A 20616-nucleotide genomic window follows, 5' to 3' on the forward strand; every position below is an offset into this window, starting at 1 on the left:
TGCCAAGTACTGATGTAATAACCATTAGCCATGAATGTGAATGCTGACTGTGTAGAATGAGATCCAGTGATTCAGCATGACAGAATGAGGAAAATATGATTGATGCTGAGTTCTCGAGATACTTCATGGTCTTCCTTTGGCGTTGCGGAAACAAACGCACCGGTTCTGGGCCGTGTCGCAGGGGAATGTGCCGAGTCGCCGTGTCCGGGGGGACCGAAGGTTTCCGCGGAAGAGGCAGGGCGGCAGCGCTCGCTGTGAGCTGTTCGTGCAGTGCCGGGCGGAGGCTCCGGGCGCCGCTGTTCACCACGGAGGAGAGGAGAGGAAGGAGCGGAGCGCTGCAGCCAGCCCCGCCCGCTGCGTCCCGCCTCGCTCGCTCTCTCGCTGTGTCGGCGGCCGCGCGGGATGCGAGCGGCCCCGCGTATCGGAGCCGAGCTACAGAGAGTCGGAGGGGCTGAACAAAGCGGGCGGCGGTGTGGCCTGAGCCGAAGCGGGACGGAAGCGGGAGACGGAGCTAGACCCTGATCCGGAGCAGCAGACGGAGCTGGAGAGGTGGCGGCGGGGCCGTGTCAGAGATGAGTACTGCGACAGAAGGGCGCTGGGGCCGGAGGCAGCAAGCGCTGCTGTGCTGCGTGCTGGTGGCGGCCTGGGAGGCGGCGTGGGGGCAGCTGCGCTACTCGGTGCCCGAGGAGCTGCCCAAGGGCTCTTTCGTGGGCGACGTGGCCAAGGATCTGGCGCTGCAGTTAACGGCGATCCGCGACAGCGGAGCCCGAGTGGTGTCGGCAGATAGGACGCGGTATTTCGCTCTGCATGCGAACAGCGGCCACCTGGTGACGGCGGAGAGGCTAGATAGAGAGCAGCTGTGCCGGCTGGTGGAGCGATGCGTGCTGCACTGCGAGGTGATCGTGGAGGGCGAGATGAAGGTTTACGAGATCGAAGTGGAAATCACGGACATTAACGATAACGCCCCCAGCTTCCGAGAGTCCGAAACAGAACTGAGAATGAGCGAGATGACACCTCCCGGGTCGCGCATTCCGCTGTCCGACGCTCGGGACCCAGACGTGGGAGTGAATTCCCTGCAGAGCTATGAGCTGAGCGACGACGAGCACTTCTCGCTGTCCGTGCAGGCGGGAGCGGACGGCGAGAAGCGTCCCGAGCTCGTGCTGGCCAAGGCGCTGGACCGGGAGGAGGCGGCGTTTCACGAGCTTGTGCTGAGGGCGATCGACGGCGGCGAGCCGGCACGGACGGGCACGGCGCGCATCCGCGTGTCTGTGCTGGACGCCAACGACAACGCGCCCGTGTTCAGCCAGGAGGTGTACGCGGTGCGCGTGCCCGAGGACGTTCGCGTGGGCTCCACCCTGCTCACCCTCTCGGCCACCGATGCCGACGAGGGAATCAACGCGAATGTGAAGTACTCCCTTAAGAAAGCTACAGATCTAGCATCGGAAATTTTCTATGTGGATCCCGAGACAGGAACGATCAGACTGTTGAGGAGCCTGGACTTCGAGGAAGACGATTCCCACGAACTCGGGGTTCAGGCACGGGACAGCGGGGAGCTTTTCGACACGGCTACGGTCTCGATCTCGGTGACTGACGTGAACGATAACGCGCCCGAGATTTCGGTGCGTTCGGCACTAAATGAGATCTCGGAGGACGCGCCGCCGGGGACGGTGGTGGCCCTGCTGCACGTGCAGGACCGCGACTCGGGCGCCAACGGCGAGGTGCGGTGCTCGCTGGTCGGCGACGTGCCGTTCCGTCTGCGGAGTTCGGTGGGCAGCTACTACAGCGTGGTGACGGCGCGGGAGCTGGACCGGGAGGAGGTGTCGGAGTACAACGTGACGGTGTGGGCGTCGGACGGCGGGTCGCCGTCGCTGCGGAGCAGCGCGGTGCTGGCGCTGCGCGTGCTGGACGTGAACGACAACGCGCCGGTGTTCGCGGAGGCGCGCTACAGCGCCCGTCTGCCCGAGAACAACGCCGAGGGCGCGCTGGTGCTGACGGTGCGGGCGTGGGACGCGGACTGGGGGCAGAACGCGCGCGTGCGCTACCGGCTGGCGGAGGGGCGCGTGCGGGGCGCGCCGCTGTCGTCCTACGTGTCGGTGCAGGCGGAGACGGGCGCGCTGTACGCGCTGCGCTCGTTCGACTACGAGGAGGTGCGCGAGGTGGGGCTGTGGGTGCGGGCGGAGGACGGCGGCGCGCCGGCGCTGAGCAGCAACGTGTCGGTGCGGCTGCTGATCGTGGACGAGAACGACAACGCGCCGCAGGTGCTGTACCCGCCGTCGTCGTCGTCGGCGGCGGCGGCGGCGGGCGCGGGCTGGACGGGCGTGGAGCTGGCGCCGCGCTCGGCGGAGCCCGGCGCGCTGGTGGCCAAGGTGGTGGCGGTGGACGCGGACGCGGGGCAGAACGCGTGGCTGTCCTACGAGCTGGCCAAGGCGACGGAGCCGGGGCTGTTCCGCGTGGGGCTGCACAGCGGCGAGGTGCGCACGGCGCGCTCGCCGCTGGCCCGCGACGCGCCCAGGCACAGCCTGGTGGTGGTGGTGAAGGACCAGGGCCGGCCGGCGCTGTCGGCCACGGCCACGCTGACCGTGGTGCTGGCCGAGAGCGTGGCCGAGCTGCTGTCGGAGCTGGGCAGCGCGGCGGCGCCGGCCGAGCCCGGCGGCAGCCTGACGCGCTGGCTGGTGCTGGCCGTGGCGGCCGTGTCGTGCCTCTTCGTCGCCTTCCTGCTGCTGCTGCTGGCGCTGCGCCTGCGGCGCTGGCGCCGCTCGCAGCTGCTGCCGCCGGCCAGCGGCGCCTTGCGCGGCGTGCCGGCCTCGCACTTCGTGGGCATCGACGGCGTCCGCGCCTTCCTGCACTCCTACTCGCACGAGGTGTCGCTCACGGCCGACTCGCGCAAGAGCCAGCGGCGCTGGGCGGCCGACAGCTGCTGCAACACCCTCCCGGCGCGGCCGCCGCCCGACAAGGCCGTGCCGCTGCTCGGGGAAGACGCTGCCGGCGCCCGCGGCGCCCCGCCCGACGCCCTCCCGGTGAGTCAGTCGCTCCGGACACCCCGACGCCCTCCGTCTCGGCGCTTGCCTCCCTTCCTTCTCCTTGCCTTTCCCTCCCCGTTCTCCTTCCCGGCTATGGACGTTAGCTGCTGATGAAGGCACAGCTTCGTTCGGCAGTGTATTGTGAGTGCTTGCCCGTGTCTCAGGGGAGGCAAGTTCGGGCTTTGCTGCCAGCATTATACTTTGTGCTGAGTACAGGATATGAGAGGTGGCTTTTGCATGCATTTTCACTCTGGCTAGGCTTATCTTAGTTTTACACGTGCCATCTAGTTGTTTATTCTGTCCCCTGATGTTTATCACGAAGGATTTCCTTTTTTCCTTCATTTCTCCTTTTTTTTTCTGAATCCTTCTTGTTCTCATTCCTGGGCGGGTAGATTGGTTTCTCAGCAATGCTCAGCTTTGTTGTGCAATGGGTTGTGGATGGCTGCCCCTTGCTCGAGGGAGTGAAGCACAGTCTCTGCTGCCACCGTTATCCTTGGTGTGGGAGGCAGAGATGAGTGGGGCCTTTTACTTGCAACTCTGCTCCAGAGGAACTTTTTTCTCACTTTCCATATGGTTGCTCATTTCTTACACAGTTATGTATCGTGCAGGTTTTCCTTTTTCTGCATCCTGAGTAAGTGTTCACTTTAGGTTATCAATAGTTTAAAATATATCACACCAATAGTCTGTGTGCCTGGTCAGTTGTGTGTGGTTCCCTGCAAACAGAATCTTAATGGCCCCATGTTTCACTTTACTGCTCATGCCATATATTCTACGTAACTTTCGTGTTGCTGCATGAAGATTAATAGAAATGTATTTATATGCATCTGCGCTGTGTTTTTTTTTGTTCTCCTTGCTTTTCCCTCCCCACTGTCATTCCCCTTAAAATGTTCCTGAAGTATAAGCCCTTATTAGTGATCAACATATAGTTAGAAGCTAATTATTGTGAGTGGTTGAACTGAATGCTTTGAATGTAGAGTGAAGTTGAGATCTTGGTTCTGAATTTGAACAGAAGGTGTGATTAGTGGCGATATTGTTTGAGCAGTGTATGATTTTACTGTGAATGGCAATTTCTATAGCATAAATTATGTTTGATTTTATAATTTTAACAATGTCTGCAGCATTTTTGCACCATTTGATCCTGGTTTTGCTTTCCTCAAAGGCAATGCTAGTCTTTTGATGCTATAGTATTCTGCAGAGAAACTGCTTATAGGGCTATGATGTCTGTGTATAATGGCTTCTAATACCTGTAAAAATCCTCCTTAATCCACCTTCTTAATCTGCTTTGTGCTATAGTGTTTCTCCCTAGTTGTATTCCATTTTTGGACCTTTCTTTTCAGGAATTTTTGCTTCATATTTTGCATTTCTCGATTGGCCTTTTACATTGTAAATACAAAGTTAGTATTGCATCAATTCGTTATTTCCCTTGAGACATTCCTATAAGCCATCAGGGGACAAATATTTGTGTATAAGGGAAATGAAACAGAAGCTCAAACTGAATCTGTCTTCTGTGCTCTCAACACTTATATTCATTGGAGATATGCAGGCCATATCACGGAACAATGGAATAGAGCAGATGAATATTTATAGAAGTGAAGTCCAGATGAAAACTGTAGTGCTTTGTTTGCAGCATGACACCTGTGTCATTACTTGGTGATCTTGGGAGGCATTTTCCTGCGCAGAGAGAAGATTGTGCCACATTCACGGTGGCACAGGTGACACCTTTACCAGACTTTCTCTTTGAATGCTTCCTTCTGCTGCTTGTTTGATTTTTTTTTCCTAGTCTTATGTCTATGTGTGTAGGTTGAGTGATCAGTAGTAGCATAGAGCCTTGTTGATGAATGTGTTATGTGTACATGGGCCTTGCTTATGTAAACCACCAGCTGAGTATTTGACTTGGAGCTGGTGTAGAAGACTGCAAACATGAGGGTACTTGTGCATTTTTGTTTGTTTGTTTGTTTTTGTCTGGGTAGTGGATGTAAACATAAAGTTAGTAGAAGAGACATGTCTGCGTGGAACAGCCCATGCTCTAAAAGGAGAGGGACATTCCTTTACACATATATTTACAAAGATCCAGTATCTGGAGAATGAATCCTCTGTCTTTCCCCTTATCTCATTAGTAGGCCTTAGAAGCTTGCACAAAGATGTAGCTCCCTTCATGGTATGCTTGGATGGTGTGGTTGTGCACAGTACTTGATACTGGGAAATGGTCAGTTGAACTTTTCCTTTGATGAGACTTGCTTGCAAATTCTGAGGGTGAAAGTATTGAAATTGTGGAAGTTTTGAGTTGTCAGGTTGGGGGAGCATTGTGTGAGGGGCTATAGAAGGACAGATGCTCCTTTCTCTGCTACTTTTGTTTATTTCATTCCACACACATCTGTGGTTTATGCACTTTGAAGTCTGTCTACGGATTAGTTTTTGCCTGAGGTATGTTATTGAGCTTGTATTGGGATTTTTGGGTTATCTTCTGTAGAATTAATTCCCTACTGTCTACCTTACATGCTCTAGTACTATGAATACTGAAAAACATCCACGTGTATAACCTAGCTGCATATCATTTATTTTCTTCTTAATGTTTGTATTACATCATGATAACGTGGTGAGAAAAAAATTGTCTGGTGTTATCCATGTTGCATGTGAAGAAATGCACTGAGCAATAGGTCCTTTAATTATGTCCTTCAGGCTGTCATGAAGAAGGAAGGCAATCATCGCCCTCCCGGTGAGTCAGTCGCTCCGGACACCCTGACGCTCTCCGTCTCGGCGCTTGCCTCCCTTCCTGCTCCTTGCCTTTCCCTCCCCACTGTCATTCCCCTTAAAATGTTCCTGAATTATAAACCCTTAGTAGTTTCTGAGATACAGTTAGAAGGTGATTATTCACAGAATCACAGAATTTCTAGGTTGGAAGAGACCTCAAGATCATCGAGTCCAACCTCTAACCTAACACTAACAGTCCCCACTAAACCATATCCCTAAGCTCTACATCTAAACGTCTTTTGAAGACTTCCAGGGATGGTGACTCCACCACCTCCCTGGGCAGGCTGTTCCAGTGCCTCACAACCCTTTCAGTAAAGAAGTTCTTCCTAACATCTAACCTAAAACTCCCCTGGCGCAACTTTAGCCCATTCCCCCTCATCCTGTCACCAGGCACGTGGGAGAACAGGCCAACCCCCACCTCGCTACAGCCTCCTTTATGGTATCTGTAGAGAGTGATAAGGTTGACCCTGAGCCTCCTCTTCTCCAGGCTGAACAAGCCCAGCTCCTTCAGCCGCTCCTCGTAGGACTTGTTCTCCAGGCCCCTCACCAGCTTCGTCGCCCTTCTCTGGACCCGCTCAAGCACCTCGATGTCCTTCTTGTAGCGAGGGGCCCAAAACTGAACACAGTACTCGAGGTGCGGCCTCACCAGAGCTGAGTACAGGGGGATGATCACCTCCCTAGCCCTGCTGGTCACACTGTTTCTGATACAAGCCAGGATGCCGTTGGCCTTCGTGGCCACCTGAGCACACTGCTGGCTCATATTCAGCCGACTATCCACAATTGAGCGTGGTTGAACTGAATGCTTTGAATGTAGAGTGAAGTTGAGATCTTGGTTCTGAATTTGAAAAGAAGGTGTGATTAGTGGTGATATTGTTTGGGCAGTGGTACGATTTTATTGTGACTGGCAGTTTCTGTAGCATTTATTAAGTATGGTTTCATAATTTGATTATTCCTGCAGGATTTTTGCACCATTTGATCCTGGTTTTGCTTTCCTGAAAGGCAATGCTAATCCTCTGATACTAAAATGTTCTGTACAAAAATTGTATGTACAGGTATGATTTCTGAGTATAATTCCTTTTAATAACTGTGAAAATCCTCATTAGTCTACCCCTATCTGCATTGGGGTATAGCATTTCTTCCTAGTTGTTTTTCCTGCTCCTTGCCTTTTCCTCCCCACTCTCCTTCCCGGCCGGGGAAGTTTGCTGCTGGGCAAGGCAGAACTTCGTTAGGCAGCAGGTTGTGGGTAGCTGCTCATTGAGGGGAGCCAAGCGCGGCCTCTGCTGCCAGCGTTACACCTGGTGCAGAAAGCAGGAGATGAGAGCAGGTTTTGCCTTCGACTCTGGTATAACCGGGTGTTTGTTTGTTTTTGCTTTGTTTCGTGTTTCACTTGCCAGGTGGTTACCCTTTTCTTCCCCTGACATGTACCATGCAGGTTTTCCTTTTTTTTTTTCACTATTCTTAATAAGTGTACACTTTAGATTAACAGGTAGTAAGTGTATATCATCCCAATTGCCCATGTGCTTGATGAGCAGTTTGAAGTTGTTTTCAAAGGAATCTCAGTGTCCCCATGTTTCATTTGGCTGCTTTTTCTGTATAGTCTGCCCATTATATCTTTTGCTTCATGAAGATCTTCCCAGGACAGAAATGTTCCTTTTTCTGTAATCAAGATCAGAAAGATGATCATAAATATTCCATTCAAGGTGTACTATGTCTGAAAGGCTGTTGCAGGAAAGAATGTGTGAACGTTGATCTCTAGAGAATTTAAGAGCCTTTGGTAGCTGGCACATGCTATTGCAACAGCTGTGTCATGGCTTCATTGCTTGAAATTTTGTTGCATATATGTGTTGAGAAATATATACAAATATATTTATGATGACCCAGTGTCTGTTGGAGAACGGCTCCTCTCTGTCTTTCCCTTTATCTCTTTAGTATACTTTAGAAACTTGCAGAGAAATGTACCTCCCTTCTTAGTATACCTTGGTGGTGTGGTTGTACACAGTGATTGGTATTGGGAAATGGTCTGTTGAACTTGTCCTTCGGTGACATTTGCTTGCAAATTCCAGGGGTGAAAGAAAAACAATGAAGCTGTGAAAGGTTTGAGGTAATATGTTGGGGAGATTTTGTGTGAGGGGCTGTAGAAGGATAGATGCTCTTTTCTCTGACTGTTTTCATTATTTCATTCCACACATAGCTGTGGTTTATGCACTTTGAAGTCTGTCTGCTCAATAGGTTTTGCCTGAGAAATATTATTGAGCTTTTTTGGGAACCATGGGAGAGTCTTCTGGGGAATTCCTTCCCTACTATTGCCTTACATGCTCTACTGCTATGAATACTGAAAAATGTCTGTGTGTATAAACTAGCTGAATACCATTTATTCTCTTAAAAAAATATATTATTATGTTGTGTTTATGTGATGAAAAAAAAAATGTTTGGAGCTGTCCATGGTGTAGTCCTTGTGCACATTATGAAGAAACACACTCGACAATTGGTCCTTTGATGATGTCCTTCTAGCTGTCGTGAAGAAGGAAGGCAATCACAACAGCTGGGAGTAGTTTGGGAATTCTTTATATGTCGATGTCTCTTGGTGGAAAGAGGAGCCCTTGAACATTGACCTCTCAAGAATGGAGCTAGAAGTGGCTTTGCTAGCAGATACGTGCTATGACAACAGCTGCGTTCATAGAATCCTGGAATCGCTTAGGTTGAAAAGGACTTATTAGATCATCTAGCCCAACTTTCAACATAGCACTGCCAAATCTACCATTAAACCGTGTCTCTAAGCTTCATGTCTACATGCTTTTTGAAGACCTCCAATGATGGTGACTCTACTACATCCCTGGGTAGCCTGTTGCAATACTTCACAACTCCTTTCGGGATTTTTTTTTTTTTCTGAATATCTAACCTAAACCTCCCCTGGCACAATTTGAGACCATCTCCCATCCTCTTATCACTTGCTGCCTAGGAAAACAGGCCAATCCCCACCTTGCTGAAGCTCTACTTTAAGGTAAGTGTAGATCATGATAAAGACTTCTCTGAGTCCCCTTTTCTCTAGGTTAAAAAAAGAAGAAGAAAAAAAAACCATAAACCCCTCCCTCAGCCGCTCCTTATAAGACTTGTTCTCTTGACCCTTCAACACCTCCATTACCCTTCCTTGGACCATCTCCAGCACCTTGATTTCTTTCCTGTAGTGAGGGCCCCAAAACTGAATGCAGTATTTGAGGTGCTGCCTCACCAGAGCCAAGTACAGAGAGACAATCACTTTGCTTTGGCCAGACTATTGCTGATACAAGCCAGGATGCTATAGGCCTTCCTGGCCACCTGAGCACACTGCTGGCTCATATTCAGACAGCTCTTGACTAACACCCCTAGTTTCCTTTCTCCTAGGCAGCTTTCCAGCCACTCTTTCCCCCACCTGAAGCATTGCATGGGATTTCTGTGCCCCAAGTACAGGTCCTGTCACCTAGCCTTGTTGAACCACATACTGCTGGACTTGGCACATTGGACCAGCCTATCCAGATCCATTCGCAGGGCCTTTGTACCCTTGAGCAGATCAACACTCATGACTAACTTTGTGTAATCTGAAAACGTACAGTGTGCACTTGATCCCCTCGTCTAGATATTGATAAAGATACTGAAGAGAATTGGCCCCTATACTGAGCTCTGGGCAACAGCACGAGTGTCCAGCCTCAAACTGGATTTAACTCCATTCACTTCAACACCTTATGCCTGCACACCCAGCCAGCTTTTAAGCCAACGAAGCGTACACCTGTCCAAGCCATGAGCAGTCAGTTTCTCCAGGAGAAATCTGCAGGAAAGAGTGTTCAAAAGCCTTAGTGAAGTCAAGGTAGATTATATCCACAGCCTTTTCCTCACCCACTGTCATGTCACCTTGTCATAGAAGGAGATCATGTTCATGAAGGAGGACCTGCCTTTGATAAACTCATGCTGATTGGGCCTGATTGCCCAGTTGTCCTGTAAGTGCCAAGTGATGGCATTCAAGTTAATCAACTCCATGAGCTTTCCTAGCACTGAAGTCAGACTGACATGCCTGTAGTTCCCTGGATCCTCCTTCCAGAACATCCTGTAGATGGGCATACATTTGCTAGCCAGCTATTGGTTAGGATCTTTCCCAGTATCTAAGAATACTGATAAATGATGGAAAGTGGCTTGGTGGGTACTTCCACCAGCTCCCTCAGTACCCTCGGGTAGATCCCTCCTGGACCCATAGACTTGCCTATGTCTAAGTGCCTTCATAGGTCATTTATCATTTCCTTATGAATTATGAGCCATCATTCCGCTCCCTGTCTCTGTCTACCAAGTGGTCAGAGGACGGGATACCCAGAGAAATAATGGTCTTGCTTCTAAAAACTGAGGCCAAAAAGGCATTAATGATCTCTTGTCAGTATGTTTCTCCTCACATCCAATAAGGAATTCTACTTAGTCCTCCTTTTCTTTTTTATCTATTTATTAAGCCTGTTAATTGTCTTTAAGAGCAGTAGCCAGATTTAGCTCTTGTTGTGCTTCAGACCTTCCAATTGTCTTCCTGCACAGACTCACAACATCTTTATAGTTGTCCTGAGTGTTGCAGGTGCATCTTTTGAAATTCACTGTACATAATGTTAGGGCAGATCAAAAAAGGATGTCTGTATAGTTACAGTGATGTCCTTTACATCTTTAGTTTTCAATTTTATTTTTTTTTTGCCTTGTTTACTGCTGCTGTCTCAACTGTACTTCAGTGTGGCAGAGAATCCTAGAGGACTGGAAGATAGGTTAGAGCTGCAGGACTGTGGAAGCAGTTTCCTTCCAGACCTTGAATGTTTCCATGTGTAGAGAAATACTTTGATATATTGCTCTTTCAATAAAATGTCTGTGACCTGTTCTTTCTTGTCTGAGATATGTCAAGAAGTTGCATGTCGTCCAAGGTGCAAATAAAGTGTATGACTGTAGAATACACAGGCTGAAGCAGGTTTAGAGTCAGGAAAATTGTTGGGTCATTGTGGCTTTGAATGAGGAACTCTTTAGTTCCATACTTGATGCCAAGGTCTGCACCATTTCTGTTCTGATCATGGTATCCCTGTCCTTAGAGGCAATGATGCTTTGCTGAGAATAAAATATTTGGCAAAAAGAGCCTATATTGGGCAGGTCTTTGAGATGAAAAGGTGCATCTGGAGTCACCACCATGTGGCACAAGGTGAAGAGAAAGAAGAGCAGAAGGGTGTTGTGGAAGCAGGTATCCTGGCCAAGAGAGATGACCTAGTATATTGCAGGAAGGAAACTGCAGAGAAGATAGGTGTGATTTCCTACCTGTAGTGAAATGTTTGCTTCACATAGGTCCGCTGGAAGTTTTTGTTTCCTTATGTTTGGAATCAGAAAGAACCAAGAGAGACGAACTACTGCTTTGCAGGAAGGAAGCTGTGTAAAGGACAGAAATGATTTCCTACCCATTGCTACCTTCAATGATATCAGGAGGTATTGAAGCAATGCACAGACCCATTATGTATGATCCTCTAATGGGACGATGGTTACACAGAGGAAAGTGGTACAAACAGGTGTGGAGTGCTTCTGGCCAATGCCAGATACCTGTGGAATGTTCTCATCTCCTGGAAGACTGGCAACAGAGAACCTGCCAGTCTGTATGATGTCATGATGAAAATATGATTGATGCTTACTGCTGGAGAATTTTCTTCCTTTTTCTTTGATTTTTTTTTTTTTTTTTTTTTTTTTGCAACTGGATGTACTTAAGCATCTTTCATAACTGATCCCAAGTACTTGTTTCATTTTGCACTTGCATATACAATACCATAGTCATCTCCTGTGGGTCTCTGCTACCTCCACATTGAATGCCAAGTGCAATGCTCTTTTTCTGTATGGGTAGGCATTTTTCTGGAAATCCATTTAAGTGAATGAAAGTACAGAGAGGAATCTTCAGCTGTTGTGCTCTCCAATACTGCAGTTATAGTAGGGGGAGACTGATCAGTGGATAGTGCCCAGACTTTTTCTCAATAGCAGGGATTTGGAGTTGGGTGCACAGCCTAGTCAGGAAGCTGCTGATTCCTTGATGCTGCACTCTTACAGGGGGAACTGTTTCATATCGGTTGATGACATAGGAACAACAACACAAATTACATTTGAACATTGAATTTACATGGTCATACATTGCTGAAGACCTGAGGAAAGTTTCAGTCCAGAATGGTGGCAAAAATAAACTTTGGAACTCATGGAGGACGTGGTACTTCTGCAATATTGAGTTAAGTCTAAAAACTATTTAGAGGTCAAATTAATACGAACAATTCTACTTGCCAAGCGGTGAAAGAATTCCTGAGGAACCCTCTGCTTTCACTGTGCTCACGATGGTCTTGAACACCAGAATGCATTCGATATTCTTCTATTCGAAGAAGATAAAGTGTTGCGGAGACAAAGGCACCGGATCTGGGCCATGACGCAGGGGAATGTGCCGTGGCGCCGCGTCAACGGGGGCCGAAGGTTTCCGCGGAAGAGGCAGGGCGGCGGCGCTCGCTGTGAGCCGTGCGTGCAGTGCCGGTCGGAGGCTGCGGGCGCCGCTGTTCACCACGGAGGAGAGGAGAGGAAGGAGCGGAGCGCTGTAGCCAGCCCCGCCCGCTGCGGCCCGCCTCGCTCGCTCTCTCGCTGTATCGGCGGCCGTGTGGGCTGACAGCGGCCCCGCAGTGCAGAGCCGGGGTGTAACGAGGCGGAGGAGCCGGAGAGAGCGGGCCGCGGCGGGGCCGGAGCCGGAAAAAGAAAACGAATCGGGAGCGACAAACTGATCCGGAGCCAGAGGAGAAGAGTAGGGGCGGTGGCGGGGAGCTCTCGGCGAGCGTCCGGTGGTGGCAGGGCCGTGGCGGAGATGTGCACTGGGACAGAAGGGCGCTGGGGCCGGAGGAAGCGAGCGCTGCTGTGTTGCGTGTTGGTGGCGACCTGGGAGGCGGTGTGGGGGCAGTTGCGCTACTCGGTGCCCGAGGAGCTGCCCAAGGGCTCTTTCGTGGGCGACGTGGCCAAGGACCTGGCGCTGCAGCCGGCGACGATCCGCGACCGCGGCGCCCGTATCCTGGACCGAGGTAGGACACGGTATTTCGCTCTGCATGCGAACAGCGGCCACCTGGTGACGGCGGAGAGGCTAGATAGAGAGCAGCTGTGCGAGGGCGTGCAGCGATGCGTGCTGCGCTGTGAGGTGATCGTGGAGGGCGAGATGAAGGTTTACGAGATCGAAGTGGAAATAACAGACATTAACGATAACGCCCCCACGTTCGGAGAAGCAGAAAAGGAAATGAGAATGAGCGAGATAACTGCCCCTGGGTCCCGGTTTTCCCTCTCTAAGGCTCACGACCCGGACGTGGGAGTGAATTCCCTGCAGAGCTACGAGCTGAGCGGCGACGAGCACTTCTCGCTGTCCGTGCAGGCGGGAGCCGACGGCGAGAAGCGTCCCGAGCTGGTGCTGGCCAAGGCGCTGGACCGGGAGGAGGCGGCGTTTCACGAGCTGGTGCTGAGGGCGAGCGACGGCGGCGAGCCGGCACGGACAGGCACGGCGCGCATCCGTGTGTCTGTGCTGGACGCCAACGACAACGCGCCCGTGTTCAGCCAGGCGGTGTACGCTGTGCGCGTGCCCGAGGACGTGCCCGTGGGCTCCACGCTCCTCACCCTCACGGCCACCGACGCCGACGAAGGAATCAACGCTAACGTGAAATACTCCTTTAAAGAAATTTCCACGAAAGCTTCGAAGGTACTTGACCTGGATCCCGAGACGGGATTGATCAGACTGGTGAGGAGCCTGGACTTCGAGGAAGGAGACTCCTACGAAATGGAGGTGCAGGTACAAGACGGTGGTGGCCTTTTCGACACAGCTACCATCTCGATCTCGGTGACCGACGTAAATGATAACGCGCCTGAGCTGACTGTGTCGTCGGCGCTGAATGAGATCTCGGAGGACGCGCCGCCTGGGACGGTGGTGGCCCTGCTGCACGTGCAGGACCGCGACTCGGGCGCCAACGGCGAGGTGCGGTGCTCGCTAGTCGGCGACGTGCCGTTCCGTCTGCGGAGCTCGGTGGGCAGCTACTACAGCGTGGTGACGTCGCGGGAGCTGGACCGGGAGGAGGTGTCGGAGTACAACGTGACGGTGTGGGCGTCGGACGGCGGGTCGCCGTCGCTGCGGAGCAGCGCGGTGCTGGCGCTGCGCGTGCTGGACGTGAACGACAACGCGCCGGTGTTCGCGGAGGCGCGCTACAGCGCCCGTCTGCCCGAGAACAACGCCGAGGGCGCGCTGGTGCTGACGGTGCGGGCGTGGGACGCGGACTGGGGGCAGAACGCGCGCGTGCGCTACCGGCTGGCGGAGGGGCGCGTGCGGGGCGCGCCGCTGTCGTCCTACGTGTCGGTGCAGGCGGAGACGGGCGCGCTGTACGCGCTGCGCTCGTTCGACTACGAGGAGGTGCGCGAGGTGGGGCTGTGGGTGCGGGCGGAGGACGGCGGCGCGCCGGCGCTGAGCAGCAACGTGTCGGTGCGGCTGCTGATCGTGGACGAGAACGACAACGCGCCGCAGGTGCTGTACCCGCCGTCGTCGTCGTCGTCGGCGGCGGCGGCGGGCGCGGGCTGGACGGGCGTGGAGCTGGCGCCGCGCTCGGCGGAGCCCGGCGCGCTGGTGGCCAAGGTGGTGGCGGTGGACGCGGACGCGGGGCAGAACGCGTGGCTGTCCTACGAGCTGGCCAAGGCGACGGAGCCGGGGCTGTTCCGCGTGGGGCTGCACAGCGGCGAGGTGCGCACGGCGCGCTCGCCGCTGGCCCGCGACGCGCCCAGGCACAGCCTGGTGGTGGTGGTGAAGGACCAGGGCCGGCCGGCGCTGTCGGCCACGGCCACGCTGACGGTGGTGCTGGCCGAGAGCGTGGCCGAGCTGCTGTCGGAGCTGGGCAGCGCGGCGGCGCCGGCCGAGCCCGGCGGCAGCCTGACGCGCTGGCTGGTGCTGGCCGTGGCGGCCGTGTCGTGCCTCTTCGTCGCCTTCCTGCTGCTGCTGCTGGCGCTGCGCCTGCGGCGCTGGCGCCGCTCGCAGCTGCTGCCGCCGGCCAGCGGCGCCTTGCGCGGCGTGCCGGCCTCGCACTTCGTGGGCATCGACGGCGTCCGCGCCTTCCTGCACTCCTACTCGCACGAGGTGTCGCTCACGGCCGACTCGCGCAAGAGCCAGCGGCGCCGGGCGGCCGACAGCTCCTGCAACACCCTCCCGGCGCGGCCGCCGCCCGACAAGGCCGCGCCGCTGCTCGGGGAAGACGCTGCCGGCGCCCGCGGCGCACCGCCCGACGCCCTCCCGGTGAGTCAGTCGCTCCGGACACCCCGACGCCCTCCGTCTCGGTGCTTGCCTCCCTTCCTGCTCATTGCCTTTCACTCCCTACTCTCCTTCCTGGCCGGAGAGGTTTGTTGCTGTGTAAGGCACAACTTTATCGGGCAGTGGTTTGTGGGTGACTGTCCGTGGCTCAGGGGAGCTACACAGGGGCTCTGCTGTCAGTGTTACTTTCTGTGGGTGGTAGTGGATAAGACAGGGCTTCCATCTGCAGCTTTGCTCTAGATGGACTTCTAACTTTTTTTCCCCTGCCAGGTTGTTGCTCCTTTCAATCCTCAGCATGTTCCATGCATGTTTTCCTTTTTTTTTTTTTTTAACCTATTCTGACTATATGTACACTTGAGATTATCAGTTGGTTAGGGTACAACATCCCTATAGCCCATATGCTTGATCCATAGTGTGAGGCTGTCTTAGAAAGAGTCTTAATGTGACCATATTTCATTTGTCTGCTTTTCGTCTATGCTCTCCTCAGTGTATCTTTTACTGCATGAAGATTTTCTGAGGACAGAAATGTCTGTTTTCCTGTAATGAATATCAGAGAAATAAGCCTGAATGTTCTATTTATGGTATGCTGTGCGTGAAAGTATTTTGGAGGAAAAAGGACTGTTTGAGCATTGACGTCATCAGAATTGAAGAGGCTTTACTAGCAAGCTAATGCTATTGCAACAGTTGTGTCATGTCTTCATTGCTTCAAATTCTGTTTTATAATATTTGTTTAGATTGAGGAATGGAGTGTCAAGACTGAGAGTGAAGTTCTTTTCATGTCCTGCAGCTTTTGCATTATTGCTTTGCTTATTGTCAATGTCAAAAGTAGGCCTCAGTGTGGGAGAGAACCCTGAAAAGAGTGGAATATCTGTTATTAATTGTTGAACTGGGGGAGCTGTTTCAATACATAACGTGAATGTTTATTGCCGTGCAGTCAAAGGAATTGATATCCTTATGTTTCCCTAAAATATCCCTGAATGATAAGCCCTTATCAGTGGCCAACATATAGTTAGAAGTTGTTTATTGAGAGTGGTACAACTGAATGCTGTGATTGTAGAGGAAATAGTGTGAGAGGTCTGTTCTGAAGTTGGAAAATAAGTGTGTCAACAGTGATATTTTTTGGGCAGTGGTTTGATTTCATTGTGAATGCCAATTCAACGTGACTCTTTGTGCCTGGCCACCTAGCCAGCTTTTAAATCAACCAAGTGTACACCTGTCCAAGCCGTGAGCAGCCTGTTTCTCTAGGAGAATGCTGTGCAAAAGAGTGTTTAAAAGCCTTGCTGAAGTCAAGGTAGATAAGCTCCTAAGCCTTTCCATCATCCATTGTCATGTCACCTTGTCGTAGAAGGAGATCATGTTCATGAAGGAGGATCTGCCTTTGATAAACTCATGGTGTCTGGGCCTGATCACCTGGTTCCCCTTCAAGTGCCATGTGATGGCACTCAAGTTAATCTGCTCCAAGAACTTCCCTGGCACTGAGGTCAGACTGACATGCCTGTAGTTCCCTTGATTCACATTTTTGCCTCATTTGCTGCTGCAGTCTCAAGTGTGCTTCATTGTGGCAGAGTATCTTGACTGGAAGATACCTTAGAAATGTCAGGACTATGGAAGCAGTTTCCTTCCAGACCTTGAATGTTTCCAACTGTGGAGAGCATTACTTTCATGTATTTCTCTTTCAATAAAATGTCAGTGAATGATATGCCCTGTTCTTTCTTGTGTGACATATGTCAAGGAGAAGGATGTTGTCCATAGCGCAGATAAAGTATGTGACTGCAGAATACACAGGCTGAGGCAGGTTTAGAGTTGGGAAAGTTGTTGTGTCATTGCGGCTTTGAATGGGGAATGTTTTGGTTTCAAATCTTGTGCCAAGGCCTGCACCATTTCTGCTCTGATCGTGCTGTCCCTGTCCTTAGAGGCAATGTTTCTTTGCTGAGAATAAAATATTTGGCCTATGTAAAGTGCCTGTGTAGGACAGGTGTTTGAGATGAAAGGATGCATGTGGAGTCACCACCGTGTATGAAGGTGAAGGCAAAGAAGAGCAGAAGGGTGATGTGGGAGCAGGTGTGCCCTGGAAGTGCTGATCTAGAGCTGTAACTGATCCTGAGTATTGTCATCATCTTACGCCTGCAATGTCCATCTGTGTGCTTGTCTCCCATGGAGCTTTGTTCCTTTCCCAGCAAATTCCATTCAGATTTTCTTCAGATACATGGGGAGGTATTTTGTTTAAAACTGAGGTGAAAGGAAAGCAAGATTCAAATCTTCAGCTGTTGCAGTCAGCAAGATGGCTTTTGGAAGGGAAGGAACAGATGAGAGGAGACTGCCCAGATGACAAAGAATGGCAGAAATTGTTTCTATGTCACTTCAGTACAGATGCTCCAGTCTCTGCTTGTCTTAGTTGACCAAAGAAAACTCTCCATGGCCCAAGAAAGAGGTTCTCATGCAGGGGAATGGCAGAAGTCTGGCTTCTAGCAAGGAAGACGAAAGAGTCAGGTGGGCTGTGCAACTTTTGATTCCTTGCGCAGTGCCAAGGTCTGTGGCTGTTTCACTGTGACCCTTTCCTCCATGTTCCTAAAGAGGATAACTATCTTCTTTGCATAGGCCTTCAAACTGGGACCTCTGGATGTCCAAAGGTGCTGCATGAGCATTCAGCTTGAGGTGTCAGTGACTTTCAAGTGCTCTGGGAGATGACTTCTCCAGGAAGAGTTGTGTCTACATAATTCTGACCAATGCTGACTGTGTTCTCAGCTCCAGGAGGACTAGTGACACAAGGCCTGCCTGTCTGCATGATGTCCTGCATTGCATAACGCTTAATGTGCAATAAGAACTATTAGATGAGAATGCTTACTGTTTAGAGTGAGATCCAAAGATTCTGCATGACAGAATCATGAAAATAGATTGATGCTTGGTGATGGAGATATTTCCTTCTTTTTCTTTAGCTTTTTTTTCAAATGAATGTACTTGCACATGTTTGAAAACCAGTTGCAAGTACTGACTCATCTTACACGTGTGTACACAGGTATGCACATCTCCCATGGGCACCCTCACAGTGAATGTCATGGGGTTTTCCTCTGGTGAATGGGTAGTTATATTGCTGGAAATCCATTTAAGTAAATGCAACTTAGACAAGAACCTTCAGCTATTCTGTCGTCCAAAAGTGCATTATAGTGGTGTAAAATGATCATTGGTGAGTGCCCAGACTGGTTTTCTCAGTAACAGGGATGTGGAGTGGGAGCACAAACTGTTCAGAGAGCTGAAGGGAGCTGCTAGCTCTTCTCTGCACAGTAGTAGTGAGGAAGCATTTGCTTCTGGAATTCATCTCTGATACCGTGTGGGATGTATCTGGGGAAGTGTTTCATATAGGTTATTGATTTAGAAATGACAATGAAAATTATAAATGAATGTTTGGTTTAGATGTTCGTGATGTGTTGCAAAGATAAGGGAGATTTAATTCAAGAAGGACTGCAAGAACAACCTCTTTACTTCGTGGAACAGTTGTGCTTCTGAAAAATAAGACTACGATTTACTTTGGGGTCAAATTAACACAAATAATTCTACTTGCTATGTGGTATAATGAAGACAGCTAAAGGAACCCTCCACCTTCACTCTGCTCTGAAGACCAGAATGCATTTGATTTTTTAGACTTGTGAGACTTGGGAAGCAGTTACCTTGAAGACTTTGAATGTTTCCAGCTGTGGAGAGAAGTACTTTGAAATATTCCTCTTTCAATAAAATGTCAGTGAATTATATGCCTTTTTTTTTCCCTGTCTGACATATGTCAAGATGTAGTATGTTGTCCATGTTGCAGATAAAGTGTGTGACTACTTCTACACAGGATGAAGCAGTTTTAGAGTCATGAAAATAGTTGAGTCAATGCGGCTTTGAATGGGGAATGCTTTGGTTCTGTACCTGGTGCCAAGGCCTGCACCATTTCTGCTCTGATCGTGCTGTCCCTGTCCTTAAAGGCAATGATGCTTCACTGAGAATAAAATACTTGGCAAAAAGTGCCTATATAGGGCAGGTCTCTGAGGTGAAAGGGTGCATCTGGAGTCACCACCATTTATGAATAAGAAGGCAAAGAATAGCAGAAGGGTAGTATGGAGCAGATATCCCCTTGAAGTGCTGATCTAGAGCTGTAACTGATCCTGAATATTGTTGTCATCTTATGCCTGCATGTGTTTGTCTCCCATGGAGCTTTGTTCCCTTCCCACCAAGTTCAATTCAGGTTTCCTTCAGGTGTATGGGTGGGTATTTTGTTATAGTTTTAAGTGAAATGAAATAAAGATCTGAATCTTCAACTGTTGTAGTCCCCAGGATCACATTTAGAAGGGAAGGAACAGATCAGAGGAGATTCCCCAGATGACAAGGAATGGCAGGAATTGTTTCTGTGTCGCTTCAGTACAGACGCTCCTTGGCCCAAGAAAGAGGTGCTCAGGCAGAGGAAAGGCAAAGGTCTGGCTTCCAGTGAGGAAGACAGAAGAATCAACTGGGCATTTTCCTGTGCAACGCTTGATTCCTTGCACGGTGCCAAGGTCTGTGCCTGTTTCACTATGACCCTTTTCTCCATGGCTCTAAAGGGGATAAGAATCATCTTCGTATGTCCCTTCCGCCAATACTTCTGGATGTCCAAACATACTGCTCGATCATCCAGCTTGAGGTGTCAGTGACTTCCAAGTAGTAAGAGTCATGCCCTCAAAAGTTGTGAAATGTTTGCCTCACATGGTCCATTCGGAGTGTTTTGATTCCTTATATCTATAATCAGAAATAACAAAGAGCGAATACTTACTACATTGCTGGAAGGAAACTCTGTAGAGCACAAGCATGATTTCCTACCCATTGCTGCCTAGAAGTGGTAGCAGAAGGTCCTGAAGCAGTGCATAGCTCGATTATGTGTGATCCTCCAACGGGACGCTGGCTACACAGAGGAACGTGGTACAGAACAGTGTAGAGTGGTACTGGCCAATGCCAGCTAACTGTGGGATGTTTTCAGCTCCAGTAGTACTGGCAAAAGAGGGCCTGCCGGTCTGGTTGATGTCCTGCATTGCATAGGGCTGGATGTGCAATAAGAACTATTAGATGTGAATGCTTACTGTACAGAATGAGATTGACAGATTGTGCATGCCACAATCAAGGAAACATGGTTGATACTTAGTGCTGGAGAATTCTCTTCCTCTTTCTTTGGATTTTTCGCAAATCAATGTACTTATGCGTCTTTCATAATTTATACCAACAGGAGGACATTGTACAACTGCAACACAAGGTTGAGACAAACAACGATTTAGCGTTCAAATTAACACGAATAATTCTACTTGCCATGCGGAAGAAGGAAGACAGAGGAACCTTCTGCCTTCAGTTTGATCACAACCGCCCTGAAGACCAGTATGCATTGGATCTTTTCCCCGAAGAAGAGAAAGTGTTGCGGAAACAAACGAACTGATTCTTTTCCGTATCAGAGGGGAATGTGCGGTGTCGCTGTGACCGCTGTTTTCCGCAGAAGAGGCAGAGCAGCTGCGCTCGGTGTGAGCTGTT

The 20616-nt window shown here is 50.6% G+C and overlaps 3 protein-coding genes across 3 annotated transcripts in view; all 3 read left to right on the top strand.

Annotated features, from left to right (window-relative positions):
- LOC101796191 (protocadherin gamma-C5-like) overlaps positions 1 to 20616 on the top strand; it is a 220466-nt gene that overhangs the window by 12098 nt on the left and 187752 nt on the right. The gene's annotated exons all lie outside the window — the stretch shown is intronic.
- On the top strand, positions 347 to 12438 carry LOC139998684 (protocadherin gamma-A2-like). Its single transcript, XM_072023422.1, has 2 exons — positions 347 to 3017; positions 12136 to 12438. Exons 1-2 carry the CDS (start codon positions 573 to 575, stop codon positions 12436 to 12438), a joined length of 2748 nt encoding a protein of 915 aa, XP_071879523.1. The 5' UTR covers positions 347 to 572.
- LOC139998685 (protocadherin gamma-A2-like) lies at positions 12237 to 20524 on the top strand. The gene is made up of 2 exons (XM_072023423.1): positions 12237 to 15177; positions 20321 to 20524. Exons 1-2 carry the CDS (start codon positions 12631 to 12633, stop codon positions 20522 to 20524), a joined length of 2751 nt encoding a protein of 916 aa, XP_071879524.1. The 5' UTR covers positions 12237 to 12630.

This window comes from Anas platyrhynchos, chromosome 14 (genome assembly GCF_047663525.1).
Source record: "Anas platyrhynchos isolate ZD024472 breed Pekin duck chromosome 14, IASCAAS_PekinDuck_T2T, whole genome shotgun sequence".
Classification (NCBI taxonomy): domain Eukaryota; kingdom Metazoa; phylum Chordata; class Aves; order Anseriformes; family Anatidae; genus Anas; species Anas platyrhynchos.

What these genes read in the sequence shown, in the direction of transcription:
- LOC139998684 (XM_072023422.1), top strand. Translation starts at nt 573, where the DNA reads ATGAGTACTGCGACAGAAGGGCGCTGGGGCCGGAGGCAGCAAGCGCTG. An exon ending in CCCCGCCCGACGCCCTCCCG is followed by an intron (nt 3,018 to 12,135) that starts GTGAGTCAGTCG and finishes CTTGAACACCAG; the next exon opens with AATGCATTCGATATTCTTCT.
- LOC139998685 (XM_072023423.1), top strand. Translation starts at nt 12,631, where the DNA reads ATGTGCACTGGGACAGAAGGGCGCTGGGGCCGGAGGAAGCGAGCGCTG. An exon ending in TCTCCTTCCTGGCCGGAGAG is followed by an intron (nt 15,178 to 20,320) that starts GTTTGTTGCTGT and finishes TTATACCAACAG; the next exon opens with GAGGACATTGTACAACTGCA.